This window comes from Oncorhynchus keta, chromosome 29 (assembly GCF_023373465.1).
Source record: "Oncorhynchus keta strain PuntledgeMale-10-30-2019 chromosome 29, Oket_V2, whole genome shotgun sequence".
In the NCBI taxonomy this organism is placed as follows: Eukaryota; Metazoa; Chordata; class Actinopteri; order Salmoniformes; family Salmonidae; genus Oncorhynchus; species Oncorhynchus keta.
This window is the reverse complement of record NC_068449.1, coordinates 20,859,779-20,876,916: the sequence shown is the minus strand read 5'-3', so window position 1 is coordinate 20,876,916 and position 17,138 is coordinate 20,859,779. Positions and strand designations below refer to the sequence as shown.

At 43.5% G+C, this 17,138-nt stretch overlaps 1 protein-coding gene across 2 annotated transcripts in view; it reads left to right on the top strand.

The window, feature by feature from the left end:
- LOC118362453 (formin-like) overlaps positions 1–17,138 on the top strand; it is a 66,662-nt gene that overhangs the window by 42,104 nt on the left and 7,420 nt on the right. For both annotated transcript variants that reach the window (XR_008086205.1, XM_035742794.2), the window contains exons 13-14: positions 2,042–2,134; positions 15,314–15,365. Coding sequence is in view for 1 of the 2 variants with exons in the window: in XM_035742794.2 (XP_035598687.2) it covers positions 2,042–2,134; positions 15,314–15,365 (145 nt within the window). In the remaining variant the exon portion in view is untranslated. The remainder of the gene's footprint in view (positions 1–2,041; positions 2,135–15,313; positions 15,366–17,138) is intronic.

Sequence of the window (17,138 nt, the reverse complement as noted above, 5' to 3'; positions counted from 1 at the left end):
TGTTTCACTGTGGTAATACTGTTTCACTGTAGTAATACTGTTTCACTGTAGCAAGACTTTTACACTGTAGCAATACTTTTACACTGTATTAATACTTTTACACTGTAGAAATACTTTTAAATTGTTGTAATACTTTTACATGGTAACTGTAGTGATACTTTTACACTGTAGAAATACATTTACACTATAGTAATACTTTTACCCTGTAGCAAAACTTTTACACTGTATTAATAATTTTACACTGTAGCAATACTTTTACACTGTATTAATACTTTTACACTGTAGTAATACTTTTACACTGTAGAAATACTTTTACACTGTAGAAATACTTTTACACTGTAGCAATACTTTTACACTGTAGTAATCCTTTTACACTGTAGAAATACTTTTACACTGTAGAAATACTTTTACATTGTAGTAATACTTTTACATGGTAACTGTAGTAATACTTTTACAGTGTAGAAATATGTTTACACTGTAGTAATGCTGTTTCACTGTAGTAATACTTTTACACTGCAGAAATACTTTTAGACTGCAGTAATACTTTTACACTGTAGCCTGCATATCCCCAGGAGACTGCTTTAGAAAGGGCTCCCTTGATCCTCTTCCAGCTCCTCCTCCTCCTCCTCCCCCCTCTCCCCCCACCCCTACCCCTCCTCTGTGCCTATGTATTGTCACTGTAGGACAATGTCCTAAACCAGAGCCCACTGGGTTTTTATTTCATGCAGCTGCTGATGTTTTGGGGGTTTCCTTCTTGTGGCCTACACTGTCTGGACCACATTTAGAGGAGATCCGCCTCTTAATTGTAGTCTTGCTGTTTTGAACACCCTTTAATGTGCCTGTTTGAGACAGGGGGATTTTATGGAGCGAGGGATCTAAGACTTTTTTTTTTTAAGTACTAACTTTTCAGTGGCGTTTGAGCTGGCTCACCTGATCAGGTTTGGGTCATTGTTGTCCCTCAGCTGTAGATTATGTCTTTTCTTACTCAATTTGTGTGCAGTAGTTCAAGTAGTAGTTTAGTCCCTCACCTTTCAAGAGCAACTGCTCCTGAGACCCTGGAAAAGGATTGTGGGTAGCTGGGCATATTCACCTGTTCTTAATACATCCCTCTGGATTCTTCTGGAAACCAGTGAAGCAGTCTCACACTCTGACCAGCCAAGTGTTCCTGTTGTGTTGTTAAGACATTTAGCTATGCAGTAATAACCAACACAAGGTATTTACTGCACTCATTAATGACTTGCAGGTTTGAGTGAAGTTTCAAAAGTTATTCCGGCAGGCCGCTCTGTATATAACGTCCCACGCTGATTGTTAGGAGAAAATGAAATAGTTTGGCTCATGTTTGCCCAAGTCATCATTGTTTCCTTTGAGCCTGTGTGAGCTAGGTGGTTTGGCAGGGCAACAAAGACCCATCCACAACAAACAAGGCTTCGACATTCAGCCGTCACCCACATGTCCAGTTCCACTGGAGAGAGCCAGAACAGGACAGGCCCATCTACTGCCACCATGTCATATCTAGCTAGTGGGCCAAACACTCATGGTGTTGGTTGGATGACTGTCTTACCCCAGTATCTGTGGCGTCAACATGTGTTATATTCTCACATTCTTTGAGAGTAACAGATTGAACACCCTACTCACATTCAAACTACAGTCTGTGTTTATGAAGATTTATAATACATTTCTCATTTTGAATGCAGACCAAGCTCATTTAAGTGATTGCAAGGTCTTTTCAATAGCCATCTGGTTGGGATGTTTTGGAGGAGATTCACACACATTTCCCCTCAAATGTTTCCCCCCGGCAGGCTTTGGTTAACTCACTTATGAAAGTGCTGGAAATGTGCTACATTTGCTGTTTGGGCACGCTTGTTATTGTTTTACAGCTTAGCCCAATAATAAATGCCAAATTCACACAGTACACCGCAGTATACAGTCTACTCTCGCTCCCACTTTCTCTCCCCCACCCAACCCAGGCCAGAGCTTTTTTAATCCATTCCTGCTGCGAAATGTCAGATATTTAACATTTCCCGCTCTCTCTCTCCCTCAGTGTGTGAAAAGGCTGTTCAGAAGGTGTGTGCTAACTCCTCTGAGAAGGACCTCCAGCCCTTCAAGGAGAAAATGGAGGCCTTCGTCTCGACCGGTGAGTAACACAAACCATAACCAGAGAGAGGGGAGGAGAAGAGACATGACTAGGACAGTAGCGGTGTATGGGTAAAATCACTCGGGAAGCCAGGGGAAAAATGCCATATCACAACCTACTGTATGTGTTGTCTTAATTGCGTTACTTGCTCTATAACCTGTTAGTTCATATGCCTTGCCAGCGTGATATACAGGCATAAGGCTGAGACAATAAGAAGATACAGTGGCAGAATAAATTCAACAAAACCTTTGTTTCATCACAAAACTGGAGAGCAACCTCTGTCCACTGATGTCCACAAAGCATATTGCATGTACAGTGCATTCAGAAAGTATGCAGACCCCATGACTTTATATCTACCTTAAATGCCTGATTGGTGGAGTGCTGCAGAGATGGTTGTGAGATGGTTGTCCTTCTGGAAGATTCTCCCATCTCCTCAGAAGAACTCCGGAGCTCTGTCAGAGGGACCATCGGATTCTTGGTCACCTCCCTGGCCAAGGACCTTCTCCCCTGATTGCTCAGTATGGCTGGGCGGCCAGCTCTAGGAAGAGTCTTGGTGGTTCCAAACTTATTCCATTTAAGAATGATGGAGGCCACTGTGTTCTTGGGGACCTTCAATGCTGCAGAAATGTTTTGGTACCCTTCCCCAGATCTGTGCCTCGACACAATCCTGTCTCGGCGTTCTACGGACAACTCCTTCGACCTCATGGCTTGGTTTTTGCTCTGACCTGCACTGTCAACTGTGGGACCTTATATAGACAGATGTGTGCCTTTCCAAATCATGTCCAATCAATTGAATTTACCACAGGTGGACTCTAATCAAGTTGTAGAAACATCTCAAGGATGATCAATGGAAACAGGATGCACCTGAACTCAATTTCGAGTCTCATAGCAAAGGGTCTGAATACTTATGTAAATAATTTTAAATGCATTTTCAAACATGTCTAGATACCTGTTTCCGCTTTGTCATTATGGGGTATTGTGTGTAGATTGATGAGTAAATTTTTTTTATTTAATCCATTTTAGAATAAGTCTTTAACGTAACAAAATGTGGAAAAAGGGAAGGACTTTGAATACTTTCCGAATGCAATGTATATATATTTATATTATTATTTATTTTTGACTAAATCAATATGTATTGGTTGTCAATGTTTTGGCGTCAAACTGATGGCAGTTGTGAAGAAAAGTCAATAGTTGGAAGAGTTGATTAGATTATAAATTTTTACAGGAATTAGGCTATTTTCTCTTCAACCATTCAGTCCATCTACTAGAAACTTATGGATAATATCAAATATAGATATAAAACTGTATGACTATATATGAATATATATTTTTTAAAGTTATTCAAGTATAAATTACCAAAGTTACAATAGATTGACATATATTTTCTGTTAATTAACAAAATTACTAAAGATTCTGGTAACTTTGGTAAATCACCGGTAGCTTTGCAACCCTAGACATGACCCCATGTGTTGACCCTATGTGTTGTTTTATATGTTGTTTTAGTAAATACTGCTCCAGCAGATTCATAGTGTGTTACCTAACCCAGGCTGGGCAGGGCAGGCTGTTTGAGCCTCAGTGGAAGCTAATAAAGCCAGAGGCCAGAGTGGCTGCACTGGGTATGGTCTGATTGGGAGTTTAGATGTGTTTACACTCCCCTTGTTCTCCGTAAGCCACTTTTTCTCTACTGATTATAATGGCAGCTCTTGGAAATGAGGATCCTCAATTTTTTGATATCACTCACTGTATCTGAGGCAAGCAGAGGCCTGTGTCAGAGCCCATCCACTGGACTGAGTGATGAGACGACCTTCCCCCTTCTCCTACCGCCAAATCATACTCTGTGACACACTCCCAAGTTCTACCAGTAGATAGTGATGATGTATATTCACCCCCTCTGTCATGTCTCTAAGCCAGCCTGTCATCTCTTTGAATGGAGAATGAACCCACTGTTCTCCAAATCTGTCTTCAGAGATGAAATATTCTCCACATAGACTATTTATTGCTGAGGAGAATGTCATGTAAAGAAACCAAACTCAGAGAGAAACTAGAAAGATCCTGTTTTCCTTTCTCAAAAACACTGAGAGGAACCATTAAAGCCCAAAGCTGTAATTTAGCTCTTCACTATATTTTTTTGCCTTGTCAGGCCGTTAGTTGGGTGGTGGTGGAGCCCATGGCCAGCGTTAGTTAGAGACAGAGCTGCCTGTCAGGGACAGAAGTCTAAAGCCTAAGCCTGTAGACAGGATCACATTGCCCTTAACATGCTGCCTGTACTCATGGCTGCTATAAAGCTGGCAGGACATCCCTGGCTGAGGCCTCGTAAAGGCTGGTTGGACAGCTTGGGGACCACTGTGTTAGCCAGGGACACACTGCACCGAGGTGGAGACGCTCTGATCCCTTCTACCTCTCCCCCCTCCACTAGACATCTTCACCCCAGACGCTTCCTACAGCCCCCTCCAGTGCCTTGCAAAGGCAGCCAGTCAGCCAGTAGAGCTGCTGCCATTGAAAACAGAAAGCTTTTTCACGTCCATCATGCAGACACGGGCTCCTGTATGGTTTCTGTGGTATGCAGCAAGAGGAAACACAGAGGTCATAGTGTTCCTAGAGAGAAAGTGGACATCCATCTCGGAGCGTTCCTCCAAAGGGCCAACGTGTTCAACTGTGATTACTATTGATCATAGGGATGTGAGAGGCAGAGGGAAGGAGTTTACAGAGACCCGGTGTGATCCCTGATTTACTGGAAATTACTGTGTAAATATTCCCAGGAGTTATTGTTCACATAGCAGAGACACATCTGATCCTAACTTGCATTACAATGTGTCTTGCAGACAGAGGCCTTGTGTCAGGCTTATGCAGAGTGGGTGCCAGGCTTGTGTCGCTAAAGCATCATAATACATACAGAAGCTCTTCCCCATTTGAATGAGTGCCAACTAGGACTCCCATACAGTACGTAGGTGTGCTTCTGCCAATGTTCTCACACAGTTCACTGGTTTTAAATGATCAAGCTCTCAACAGTCTCGCAGTGGGTAAACATAAGTGCAACCAAACAGAATCCATCTCAAAGCAACATGACAAGCCAACAACCACCTGCATGCAATCTCGCCACCTTCACCATCTTCACATAGCTGCCACAGGCGAGGCGAGGGCCTTCACATTTCTGCATGCTCAAAGAGCCACAAAGAGCGGGCTATGAACAAAACACACTGACTCAGGTCTATAAACCTCTATAGGTCTGGTAGAGCATCAGAGGTGTCTTAAAGTGGACCACCTCTGAGGCCAACATCCACAACAACGTCTTTTATCTCTACAAAGTACTAGTGACAGACAAAAGTGTCAGCGTCACGCAAGGCGATCTAGATTTTACTACATTAAAGGGCAAATTGCACACATTACTTGTGGCGGACAGAGAATATTGTTAAACAATAGGCTCTTTCTATAAAAAATGCAAATGAGGTATCTCACAGAGAGATTGCATCCACATGTTATTGGAGGTACAGAGTGAGAACTGGAGGCAGGGCAGTGTTTTCAGCATCGAAATGATTCATGTACTGTATGTGTTGCAAACAAAGTCTGCCTTGGTATGTTTGTCTCCTAGTTACACATTTCAAATGGAAATGTGTTCTAGAATGTTTACTCTTTTTAACATTCCAGTGTGTCAAACCTCTATCTGTATTATTGATCAATATCACAGAATATTTTAAAGGTCTTTAAGCCATGATGGTTACCACTGGCTACAAAATGGTATTGGTTAACAAAAACACATCTTAAACATAAACCTTCCAGTGCGAAACATATAAACCATTCTTAATAAACAGAGCTCCTCCAGCAGTTGCCCTTACTTGTGAAGCAGTGCGGTTTAGTGCTGGTGACAGGTCCCTTCCATTGAGGATGATTCTATGACTGTAATATACAGAACAAAGGAACAGTTCTCACACAAAAGAGTTGTGGAGGATCTAAATATTTAATTGACTGAACAGTATTAGTGTTGTCCAAGCGTGCACGTGTGCCGGTGTGCTTCTGGTAGCAATCTCGTCATCGGTATTGATGGACAGTGATAACCATAAGCAAGCATGTGTAAGAAGGGCGACAGTATTATCTCATACACACTGTCTGCTTTTTTTATGGAGGAGGGAGAGTCTGTTGGTCATAGTGCACTCCATGCTTGCTCCTGTGCGAGGCAGGGGAGCAGAGCAGCTCATGTGACCGTGTCTGTGGAGCGCTGACCCAGAACTGCCTGGGAGACTGTCGGGAGGCTGTGAGGAAGCTGTGGGGGCTGTGACCCACCCCTGCTTCCCATCCATGCATACAGTACTGCTCTTCCTCATGTTTCATCTGCTCAGATTTGGACATTTTTGATAGAAGGCTGAAATGTTGAGTCCCTAACTTCAAATCAAATCCAATCAAATGTTATTTGTCACATGCGCCGAATACAACAGGTGTAGGTAGACCTTACAGTGAAATGCATACTTACAAGCCCTTAACCAACAATGCAGTTTTAAGAAAATACCCCCCAAAAAAGTAAGGGATAAGTATAACAAATAATTCAAGAGCAGCAGTCAATAACAATAGCGGGGCGATATACAGGGGGTATTTTAGACATTTGATTAGATGTTCAGGAGTCTTATGGCTTGGGAGTAGAAGCTGTTTAGAAGCCTCTTGTACCTAGAATTGGCGCTCCGGTACCGTTGCTATGCGGAAGCAGAGAGAACAGTCTATGACTAGGGTGGCTGCAGTCTTTGACAATGTCTTTGACAAGGTCTAGGGCCTTCCTCTGACACCGCCTGGTATAGAGGTCCTGGATGGCAGGATTCTTGGCCCCGGTGATGTACTGGGACGTACGTACTACCCTCCGTAGTCCCTTGCGGTCGGAGGCCGAGCAGTGATGCTCTCAATGGTGCAGCTGTAAAACCTTTTGAGGATCTGAGGACCCATGTCAAATAGTTTCAGTCTCCTGAGGGGGAATAGGTTGTCATGCCCTCTTCACGACTGTCTTGGTGTGCTTGGACCATGTTAGTTTGTTGGTGATGTGGACGCCAAGGAACTTGAAGCTCTCAACCTGCTCCACTACAGCCCCGTCCATGAGAATGGGGGCGGTCCTCCTTTTCCTGTAGTCCACAATCATCTCCTTTGTCTTGATCACGATGAGGGAGAGGTTGTTGTCCTTGCACCACACTGTCAGGTCTCTGAACTCCTCCCTAGAAGCTGTCTCCTAGTTGTTGGTGATCAGACCTACCACTGTTGTCAAATCAAATCAAAGTTTAATTGTTACGTGCGCCGAATACACAGATATAGAACTTACAGTGAAATGCTTACTTACAGGTCCTAACCAACTGTGCAATTTGTAAGTAAAAAATAGGTATTAGGTGAACAATAGATAGGTAAAGAAATTAAGAAGACACTGAAAAATAACAGTAGCAAGGCTATACACAGTAGCGAGGCTATATACAGGCACCGGTTAGTCGGGCTAATTGTAGTAGTATGTACATGTAGATATGGTTAAAGTGACTATACATATATGATAAACAGAGAGTAGAAGTAGCGTAAAAGTGGGGTTGGTGGGTGGTGGGTGGCGGGTGGCGGGTGGCGGGACACAATGCAGATAGCCTGGTTAGCCAATGTGCGGTTTGAGCACTGGTTGGTCGGCCCAATTGAGGTAGTATGTACATGAATGTATAGTTAAAGTGACTATGCATGTATGATAAACAGAGAGTAGCAGCAGTGTCAAAGAGGGGTTGGGGGGGACACAATGCAAACAGTCCGGGTAGCCATTTGATTACTTGTTTAGGAGTCTTATGGCTTGAGGGTAAAAGCACCTATCAATATAACGCATTGTCAAATTTTTAAAACAAGAAACTTGTGGCGTCTGGTTTGTTTCAATATAACTCATTTTATATGTATGGGCTCCCGAGTGGTGCAACGGTCTAAGGCACTGCATCTTAGTGCAAGAGGCATCACTCCAGTCCCTGGTTTGAATCCAGGCTCTTATCACATCCGGCTGTGATTGGGAGTGCGTTAGGGCAGAGCACAATTGGCCCAGTGTCGTCCGTGTTTGGCTGGAGTAGGCTGTCATTGTAAATAAGAATTTGCTCTTAACTGACTTGCCTAGTTCAATAAAGGTTAAATAAATATTTATATAATTTCGTTTAACATTGAACTTTTACTCAAGTATGACAATTGAGTACTTTTCCACCAATCTACTTAAGTACTTTTAAAACCAGATACTATTCGATTTTTACTTTTAGTTTAGTCAGTTTCGATAAAGGGGTTTTTACTTTTACTCAAGTATGACAATTTATTACTTTTTCCACCACTGCCAGGGGCATACTCCAACAGTCAGACATCATTTACAAATGAAGCATGTGTGTTTAGTGAGTCCACCAGATCAGAGGCAATAGGAATGACCAGCGATATTCTCTTGATAAGTGCGTGAAATGGAGCATATTCCTGTCCTGTTAAATATTCAAAATGTAATGAGCACTTTCGGGTGTCAGGGAAAATGTATGGAGTAAAAAGTCTTTAGGAATGTAGTGAATTAGAAGTAAGTTGTCAAAAATATACACTGAACAAAAATATGAACTAAACATGTGAAGTCTTGGTCCCATGTTTCATGAGCTGACATAAAAGATCCCCAAAATATTCCATACGAACAAAAAGCTAATTACTCTCAGATTTTGTTTTCAAATTTGTTTACATCCCTGTTAGTGAGCATTTCTACTTTGCCAAGACAATCCATCCACCTGACAGGTGTGGCATATCAACAAGGTGATTAAGCAGCATGATCATTACACAGGTGCACCTTGTTCTGGGGACAATAACAGGCCCCTCTAAAATATGCAGTTTGATCACTCAACACAATGCCACGAATGTCTCAAGTTTTGAGAGAGTGCGCAATTGGCATGCTGACTGCAGGAATATCTACCAGAGCTGTTGACAGAGAATTTAATGTTAATTTAATTTAATGTCTTCACCATAAACCGCCTCCAACGTTGGTTTTTGTATGTCAGTTATTGTATGGGCAGATGTAACAGTATAACTTTAGACCGTCCCCTCGCGCGAACCAGGGACCCTCTGCACACATCAACAACAGTCACCCTCGAAGCATCGTTACCCATTGCTCCACAAAAGCCAGAGCAAGGGGAACTACTACTTCAAGGTCTCAGAGCAAGTGACGTCACCGATTGAAACGCTATTTAGCGCGCACCGCTAAATAAGCTAGCCGTTTCACATCCGTTACACAGACATAAGCTACTGACAACGAAAACAATTGCATTTTATCGATGCCAATTTGAATGCACAGAGATACCATGACGAGATCCTGAGGACCATTTCCGTGTCATTCATTCGCCGCCATCACCTCATGTTCCAGCATGATAATGCACGGACCCATGTCGCAACGATCTGGAATTCCTGAAAGCTGAAAATGTCCTTCCATGGCCTGCATACTCACCAGACACCAGACATGTCACCCATTGAGTTTTGCGATGCTCTGGATCGACGTGTACGACAGCGTGTTCCAGTTCCTGCCAATATCCAGCAACTTCACACAGCCATTGAAGAGAAGAGGGACAACATTCCACAGGCCACAATCAACAGCCTCATCAACTCTATGTGAAGGAGATGCAGTGCAGCATGAGAAAAATGGTGGTCACAACAAATACTGACTGGTTTTCTGATCCAGGCCCCTACCTTTTTTTAAGTTATTTGTGACCAACAGATGCATATTTGTATTCCCTGTCATGTGAAATCCATAAATTAGGGTCTAATGAATTTATTTCAATTGACCAATTTTCTTTAAACTGTAACTCAGTAAAATCTTTGAAATTGTTGCATGTTGCATTTATATTTTTGTTCAGTATAAATAGTAAAGTACAGATACCCCACAAAACGACAAAGTATTTTTACTTAAGTACTTTACACCACTGGTCGTGAACAGGGCCCGACAACGCCTCTTCCCCCTCGAGAGGCTGAAAAGGTTCGGCATGGGCCCTCAGATCCTCAAAAAGTTCCACAGTTGCACAGTTGGGAGCATCTTGACTGGCTGCATCACCGCTTGGTATGGCAACTGCTTGTCATCTGACCGCAAGGCACTCAAATTTTAGTACTCTAGAATGATCTAGAATGTTTATTGCTTTTAACATTCCAGTGTGTCAAATCTCTATCTGTATTCTTGGTCAATATCATATACTGTCCTGCAAAGGGTAAGGTCAGCTCTTCACTAAAGATCCCATTGTACACTGGTTTTCACCAGGCCAATTTCCCAGCCTTTCCCCACCAGACTATCATGGCCATAATCATCTAGTTCATATTTGCACAACCCTGACGTCTTCACTGTGTTGGCAATCAATTGTCTTGGGCAGAGGCTTTGAAAACCTGTATATTTGTTTGTGCCATGGGAATAAGAGGCTGTAGGCTCCCTCTTGATAGGACAACAATATGAACACCAGCACAGCTTAACAAAGTTCAAAGATTGAGGCTGGCAAGGAACAAGGTATATTTATCGCTTCCGAGAACGAGAGATTTATCGACACAGACACACACACTAACGTTCACCTTTTGATGTCTGATTGAGTATGTATGGAAATGAGATACAGTTGAAGTTGAAAGTTTACATACCCTTAGGTTGGAGTCATTAAACAATTTTGTCAACCACTCCACACATTTTTTGTTAACAAACTATAATTTTGGCAACTCGGTTAGGACATCTACTTTGTGCATGACACAAGTCATTTTTCCAACAATTGTTTACAGACAGATCATTTAGTTTATAATTCACTGTGTCACAAGTCCAGTGGGTCAGAAGTTTATGTACACTAAGTTGACTGTGTCTTTAAACAGTTTGGAAAATTCCAGAAAATTATGTCATGGCTTTAGAAGGTTCTGATAGGCTAATTGACATCATTTGAGTCTACGTTCAAACTCAGTGCCTCTTTGCTTGACATAATGAGAAAATCAAAAGAAATCAGCCAAGAAAAACAATTGTAGACCTCCACAAGTCTGGTTCATCCTTGGGAGCAATTTCCAAACGCCTGAAGGTACCACGTTCATCTGTACAAACAATAGTACGCAAGTATAAACACCATGGGACCACACAGCCGCCATACCGCTCAGGAAGGAGACGCGTTCTGTCTCCTAGAAATGAACATACTTTGGTGTGAAAAGTGCAAATCAATCCCAGAACAACAGCAAAGGACCTTGTGAAGATGCTTGAGGAAACAGATACAAAAGTTTCTATATCCACAGTAAAATGAGTCCTATATTGACATAACCTGAAAGGCCGCACTGCAGGCAAGAAGCCACTGCTCCAAAACCGCCATAAAAAAAGACAGACTACAGTTTGCAACTGCACACAGGGACAAAGATCATACTTTTTGGAGAAATGTCCTCTGGTCTGATGAAACAAAAATAGAACTGTTTGGCCATAATGACCATTGTTATGTTTGGAGGAAAAGGGGGAGGCTTGCAAGCCGAAGAACACCATCCCAACCGTGAAGCACGGGGGTGGCAGCATCATGTAGTGGGGGTGCTTTGCTGCAGGAGGGACTTGTGCACTTCACAAAATAGATGGCAACATGAGGCAGGATAATAATGTGGATATATTAAAGCAACATCTCAAGACAACAGTCAGGAAGTTAAAGCTTGGTTGCAAATTGGTTTTCCAAATGGACAATGACTCCAAGCATACTTCCAAAGTCGTGGCAAAATGGCTTAAGGGCAACAAAGCCACGGTATTAGAGTGGCCATCACAAAGCCCTGACCTCAATCCCATAGAACATTTGTGGGCAGAACAGAAAAAGTGTTTGCGAGCAAGGAGGCCTACAAACCTGACTCAGTTACACCAGCTCTGTCAGGAGGAATGGGCCAAAATTCACCCAACTTACTTGTGGAAGGCTACCCAAAACATTTTACCCAAGTTAAATTGTGAAAACTGAGTTTAAATGTATTTGGCTAAGGTGTATGTAAACGTCCGACTTCAGCTATACATACATTTAAAAAAATGTATAGCGGTGGAGCTGTAGTCACCGATGCAGTAAAGATTGTGTCATTTTCTTTCACAGAAAGCTTCCAGGTCCTTAACACAGCTTATACTGGATACGTAGTTCCCTAGCCCTTCGTTATCTGAATGCTTGGTAAACCAGTGGTTTGGAAAAGTGTGTCAGAGTTTTAAAGGCCTAATTTATTGTCCCTCTCAACATGCGTGTCTCATAACTTTCTAGTTAGCCACTACTGGTTTCATGTTTACACAGGTAGCGGAGAAAGAGAAACCTCACACATCCTCTTTCTCACTCACTCTCTCTCACTCTCGCTCTCTCTCTCTCCTTGTCTCTCGCTCTCTTTCATTCTCTCTCTCTCTCTCTCTCTCTCTCTCTCTCTCTCTCTCTCTCTCTCTCTCTCTCTCTCTCTCTCTCTCTGTCTCTCTGTCTCTCTGTCTCTCTCTCTCTGTCTCTCTCTCTCTGTCTCTCTCTCTCTCTCTCTCTCTCTCTCTCTCTCTCTCTCTCTCTCTCTCTCTCTCTCTCTCTCTCTCTCTCTCTCTCTCTCTCTCTCTCTCTCTCTCTCTCTCTCTCTCTCTCTCTCTCTCTCTCTCCGTGGACCACTCTCTCTCAGAGCGCCGGCCAGCCTGGTGCCACCTCTACACAGAACCATACCAGAGAGGACCTCAGGCGCCAGCTCGACCCCCGCGCTGTGACTAACGCCATTGGTCATGACTCTCCCCCCTCCTCCCCCATCCCAGCCATGGCCACCCCTTCCTTTCATTAGGTTTATCTCAGACAATCAGCCTGCTTATGTAAAAAAAAAAAAAAATGGGGTGGTAGCAGCTTAAGCTCACCCTCTCCCAAAAGCCCTGCAAACCTGCCTTTGAACAATTTTTGGGAGACTTCCCCCTCTTAAATCTTCAAGTGGGAAAGGTCCCCCATCATTGTAAAAAGGATGAATCTGGAAAAATGCAATAAATCTGAGATCACAGGCACTCTCTGGCCCTAGATAAATTCTTGCACCTCGCCCTGGCCGGCCGCACACATCTGCCTTGCATTTAGACACTTTTACATGGCAGGAGTACACAGGAGCCTCCAGTTCCCGAGCCTCATACACTCACTCCTCAGCCCAGCTCTGTGCTGCCTGTGCCCCTGCTCCGCGCCTCTGCTACTTTCCCCTCCTCAACACAGTCCACTGAGACCTCTTCTACTACAACCACACTCCAGACATCACCAACTCACACTCCTCATCAACACACTGTATATATATATATACTGTACAGTATCAGTTAAAAGTCTGGACGCCTACTCATTCAAGGGTTTTTCTTTATTTTTACTATTTTCTAGATTGTAGAATAATAGTGAAGACATCATAATTATGAAGTAACACATATGGAATCATGTAGGAACCAAAAAAGTGTTAAACAAATCAAAATATATTTTATACTTGAGATTCTTCAAAGTAGCCACCCTTTTGCCTTGATGGCAGCTTTGCGCACTCTTGGTATTCTCTCAACCAGCATAACCTGGAATGCTTTTCCAAAAGTCTTGAAGGAGTTCCCACATATGCTGAGCACTTGTTGGCTGCTTTTCCTCTACTCTGCCGTCCAACCTATCCCAAACCATCTCAATTGGGTTGAGGTCGGGTGATTTTTTGAGGCCAGGTCATCTGATGCAGCACTCCATCAATATCCTTCTTGGTCAAATAGCCTTTACACAGCCTGGAGGTGTGTTGGGTCATTGTCCTGTTGAAAAACAAATGACAGTCCCACTAAGCACAAACCAGATGCAGAATGCTGTGGTAGCCATGCTGGTTAAGTGTGCCTTGAATTCTAAATAAATCACTGACAGTGTCACTAGCAAAGCACCATCACACCTCCTCCATGCTTCATGGTGGGAACCACACGTGCGGAGATCATCCATTTACCTACTCTGCTACTCACAAAGACATGGCAGTTGGAACCAAAAATCTCAAATTTGGACTCATCAGACCAAAGGACAGATTTCCACCGGTCTAATGTCTATTGCTCGTGTTTCTTGGCCAAAGCAAGTGTCTTCTTCTTATTGGTGTCCTTAAGTAGTGGTTTCTTTGCAACAATTCGACCATGAAGGCCTGATTCACGCAGTCTCCTCTGAACAGTTGATGTTGAGATGTGTCTGTTACTTGAACTCTGTGAAGCATTTATTTGGGCTGCAATCTGAGGTGCAACTAACTCTAATGAAGTTATCCTCTACAACAGAGGTCTTGGGTCTTCCTTTCCTGTGGCGGTCCTCATGAGAGTCAGTTTCATCATAGCGCTTGATCGTTTTTTGCAACTGCACTTGAAGAAACTTAAAAGTTTGAAAGTTTTTGGGATTGACTGACCTTCGTGTCTTAATGTAATGATGGACTGTTGTTTCTCTTTGCTTATATGTTCTTGAAATAATATGAACTTGGTATTTTACTAAATAGGGCTATCTTCTGTATACCACCCCTAACTTGTCACAGCACAACTGATTGGCTCAAACGCATTAATTAGGAAAGAAATTCCAAAAATTGACTTTTTACAAGGCACACCTGTTAATTGAAATGCATTCCAGCTGACTACCTCCTGCAGTGGGTTGAGAGAATGCCAAGAGTGTGCAAAGCTGTCATCAAGGCAAAGGGTGGCTACTTTGAAGAATCTAAAATATATTTTGATTTGTTTAACACTTTTGGTTACTACATGATTCCATATGTGTTATTTCATAGTTCTGATGTCTTCACTATTATTATAGAATGTAGAAAAAAGTAAAAATAAAGAAAAACCCTTGAATGAGTAGGTGTGTCCAAACTTTTGACTGGTGCTGTATATATATATATATATATATATGTGTATGTATGGGTGGTCCTGGGAATCAAACCCACTAAGTATCCTGGCGTTGCAAGCGCCATGCTCTACCAACTGACACACAAATATCTTACCTCTTACAATCAATCTCAGTGAAACCCTCCACCCTGACACTCATTCCACCCCCTGGGAGAGGAAAGGTCTGTTCCCACAGTGTCCCCACCTGGGCTCCACCCAGTGTGACCCTGTATCAGTGGAACTGTATGGAGTCTCATTGTTGTACCTCAGTTTCCCTCCCATTGGATATATCTATTCCCACTACTCTATGTACTTTGACCTCAATGCCTCGACGAATACTGCCTCACACATAGGTTTGTTTACTCCATGTTGTTTGTCTTTTCCAGCTCAAAAGGACCACACTGCTGAGGATGACAGGCTCAATGCAGCACAGAAAAGGTATGAATCGTCTCTATCCATTCTAATATGATAACACAACACGGTTTACCTAAGAGGTCGTAGACCAAACAACATGTCATCTGTGTAACAGAGGAGTTCTTTATTTTCTGACCTGGCTGGTTGCATACCTCTGGAATACCTCTGGAATACCTCTGGAATACTCTAATGTTGGCTTTTATAAGACCTTTCGACATTCAGAAGGGAACCCAGCCAAGTATAATGGATGGTGGATTTCATGAGGGCATGATGGTTATTTAACATGTTTCACATAGCTAACATGGCTTACATCAGATAAAAGTAATGCAGGTCATTTGTAAAGCTGTCTGTGGTAATCAGATACGGATTGTGATAAGACAGAGGCTTCAGTACTGGGGCCTTGCGGTATCCAGGCTCTTCAGTCGTGTAGCAGAAAACCCAGGTCATAACCTGGCCCACTGTAGACTGGCCCCGAGACAGGAATGGCTGCCTATGTAGACACACCACACTCACATACACCTCCCTATACACACACTGCTCCCGCACCGATACTTTTACATACACACACTGTGCTCACTCCACTCCAGTTGTTGTCAAGCCTTATCTTCCGTGTGTGGTATTGCAAACTTCAAGAGTCACTGTAAGAAGCGGCCCATCTGATTTATGGAGATATGGTCAACTGGCAGACGTTTAACGAGTGTCAGAGCGAAACCATATCTGGAAAATGTCATATCGGAAAAACACACTAGAAAGAGCAAACAAAAAAATGTTTTTACTTGTTTAGATAGAGACCAGAATTGTTTGCTTTAAATCATAACTCTCCCAATTCCAACATAAATCATGAAAAGCACATAAAGGAGAAAGTTTCCAAACGTCCCTGTTTCATGTTTCCATTTCAAGCCAAGAGAAGCACTCAGCTTGGGTATGCATGGGTCTCTCCATCTCTCTCTCTGTCTGTCTCCTTCACTCCTCTCACTCGCTCTGTCCCCTCTCCCTCTCTCTCTCTCTGTCTGTCTCCTTCACTCCTCTCACTCGCTCTGTCCCCTCTCCATCTCTCTCTCTCTCTCTGTCTCCTTCACTCCTCTCACTCGCTCTGTCCCCTCTCCCTCTCTCTCTCTCTCTGTCTCCTTCACCCCTCTCACTCGCTCTGTCCCCTCTCCCTCTCCATCTCTCTCTCTGTCTGTCTCCTTCACTCCTCTCACTCGCTCTGTCCCCTCTCTCTCTCTCTGTCTGTCTCCTTCACTCCTCTCACTCGCTCTGTCCCCTCTCCCTCTCTCTCTCTCTCTCTCTGTCTCCTTCACCCCTCTCACTCGCTCTGTCCCCTCTCCCTCTCCATCTCTCTCTCTGTCTGTCTCCTTCACTCCTCTCACTCGCTCTGTCCCCTCTCCCTCTCTCTCTCTGTCTCCTTCACTCCTCTCACTCGCTCTGTCCCCTCTCCCTCTCCCTCTCTCTCTCTCTCTCTCTCTCTCTCTCTCTCTCTCTCTCTCTCTCTCTCTCTCTCTCTCTCTCTCTCTCTCTGTCTCCTTCACTCCTCTCACTCGCTCTGTCCCCTCTCCATCTCTCTCTCTCTCTCTCTCTGACTCCTTCACTCCTCTCACTCGCTCTGTCCCCTCTCCCTCTCTCTCTCTCTCTCTTTCCACTATCCCTCTCCATCTCTCTCTCTCTATGTCTCCTTCACTCCTCTCACTCGCTCTGTCCCCTCTCCCTCTCCCTCTCTCTCTCTCTTTCCACTATCCCTCTCTCTCTCTCTGTCTCCTTCACTCCTCTCACTCGCTCTGTCCCCTCTCCCTCTCTCTC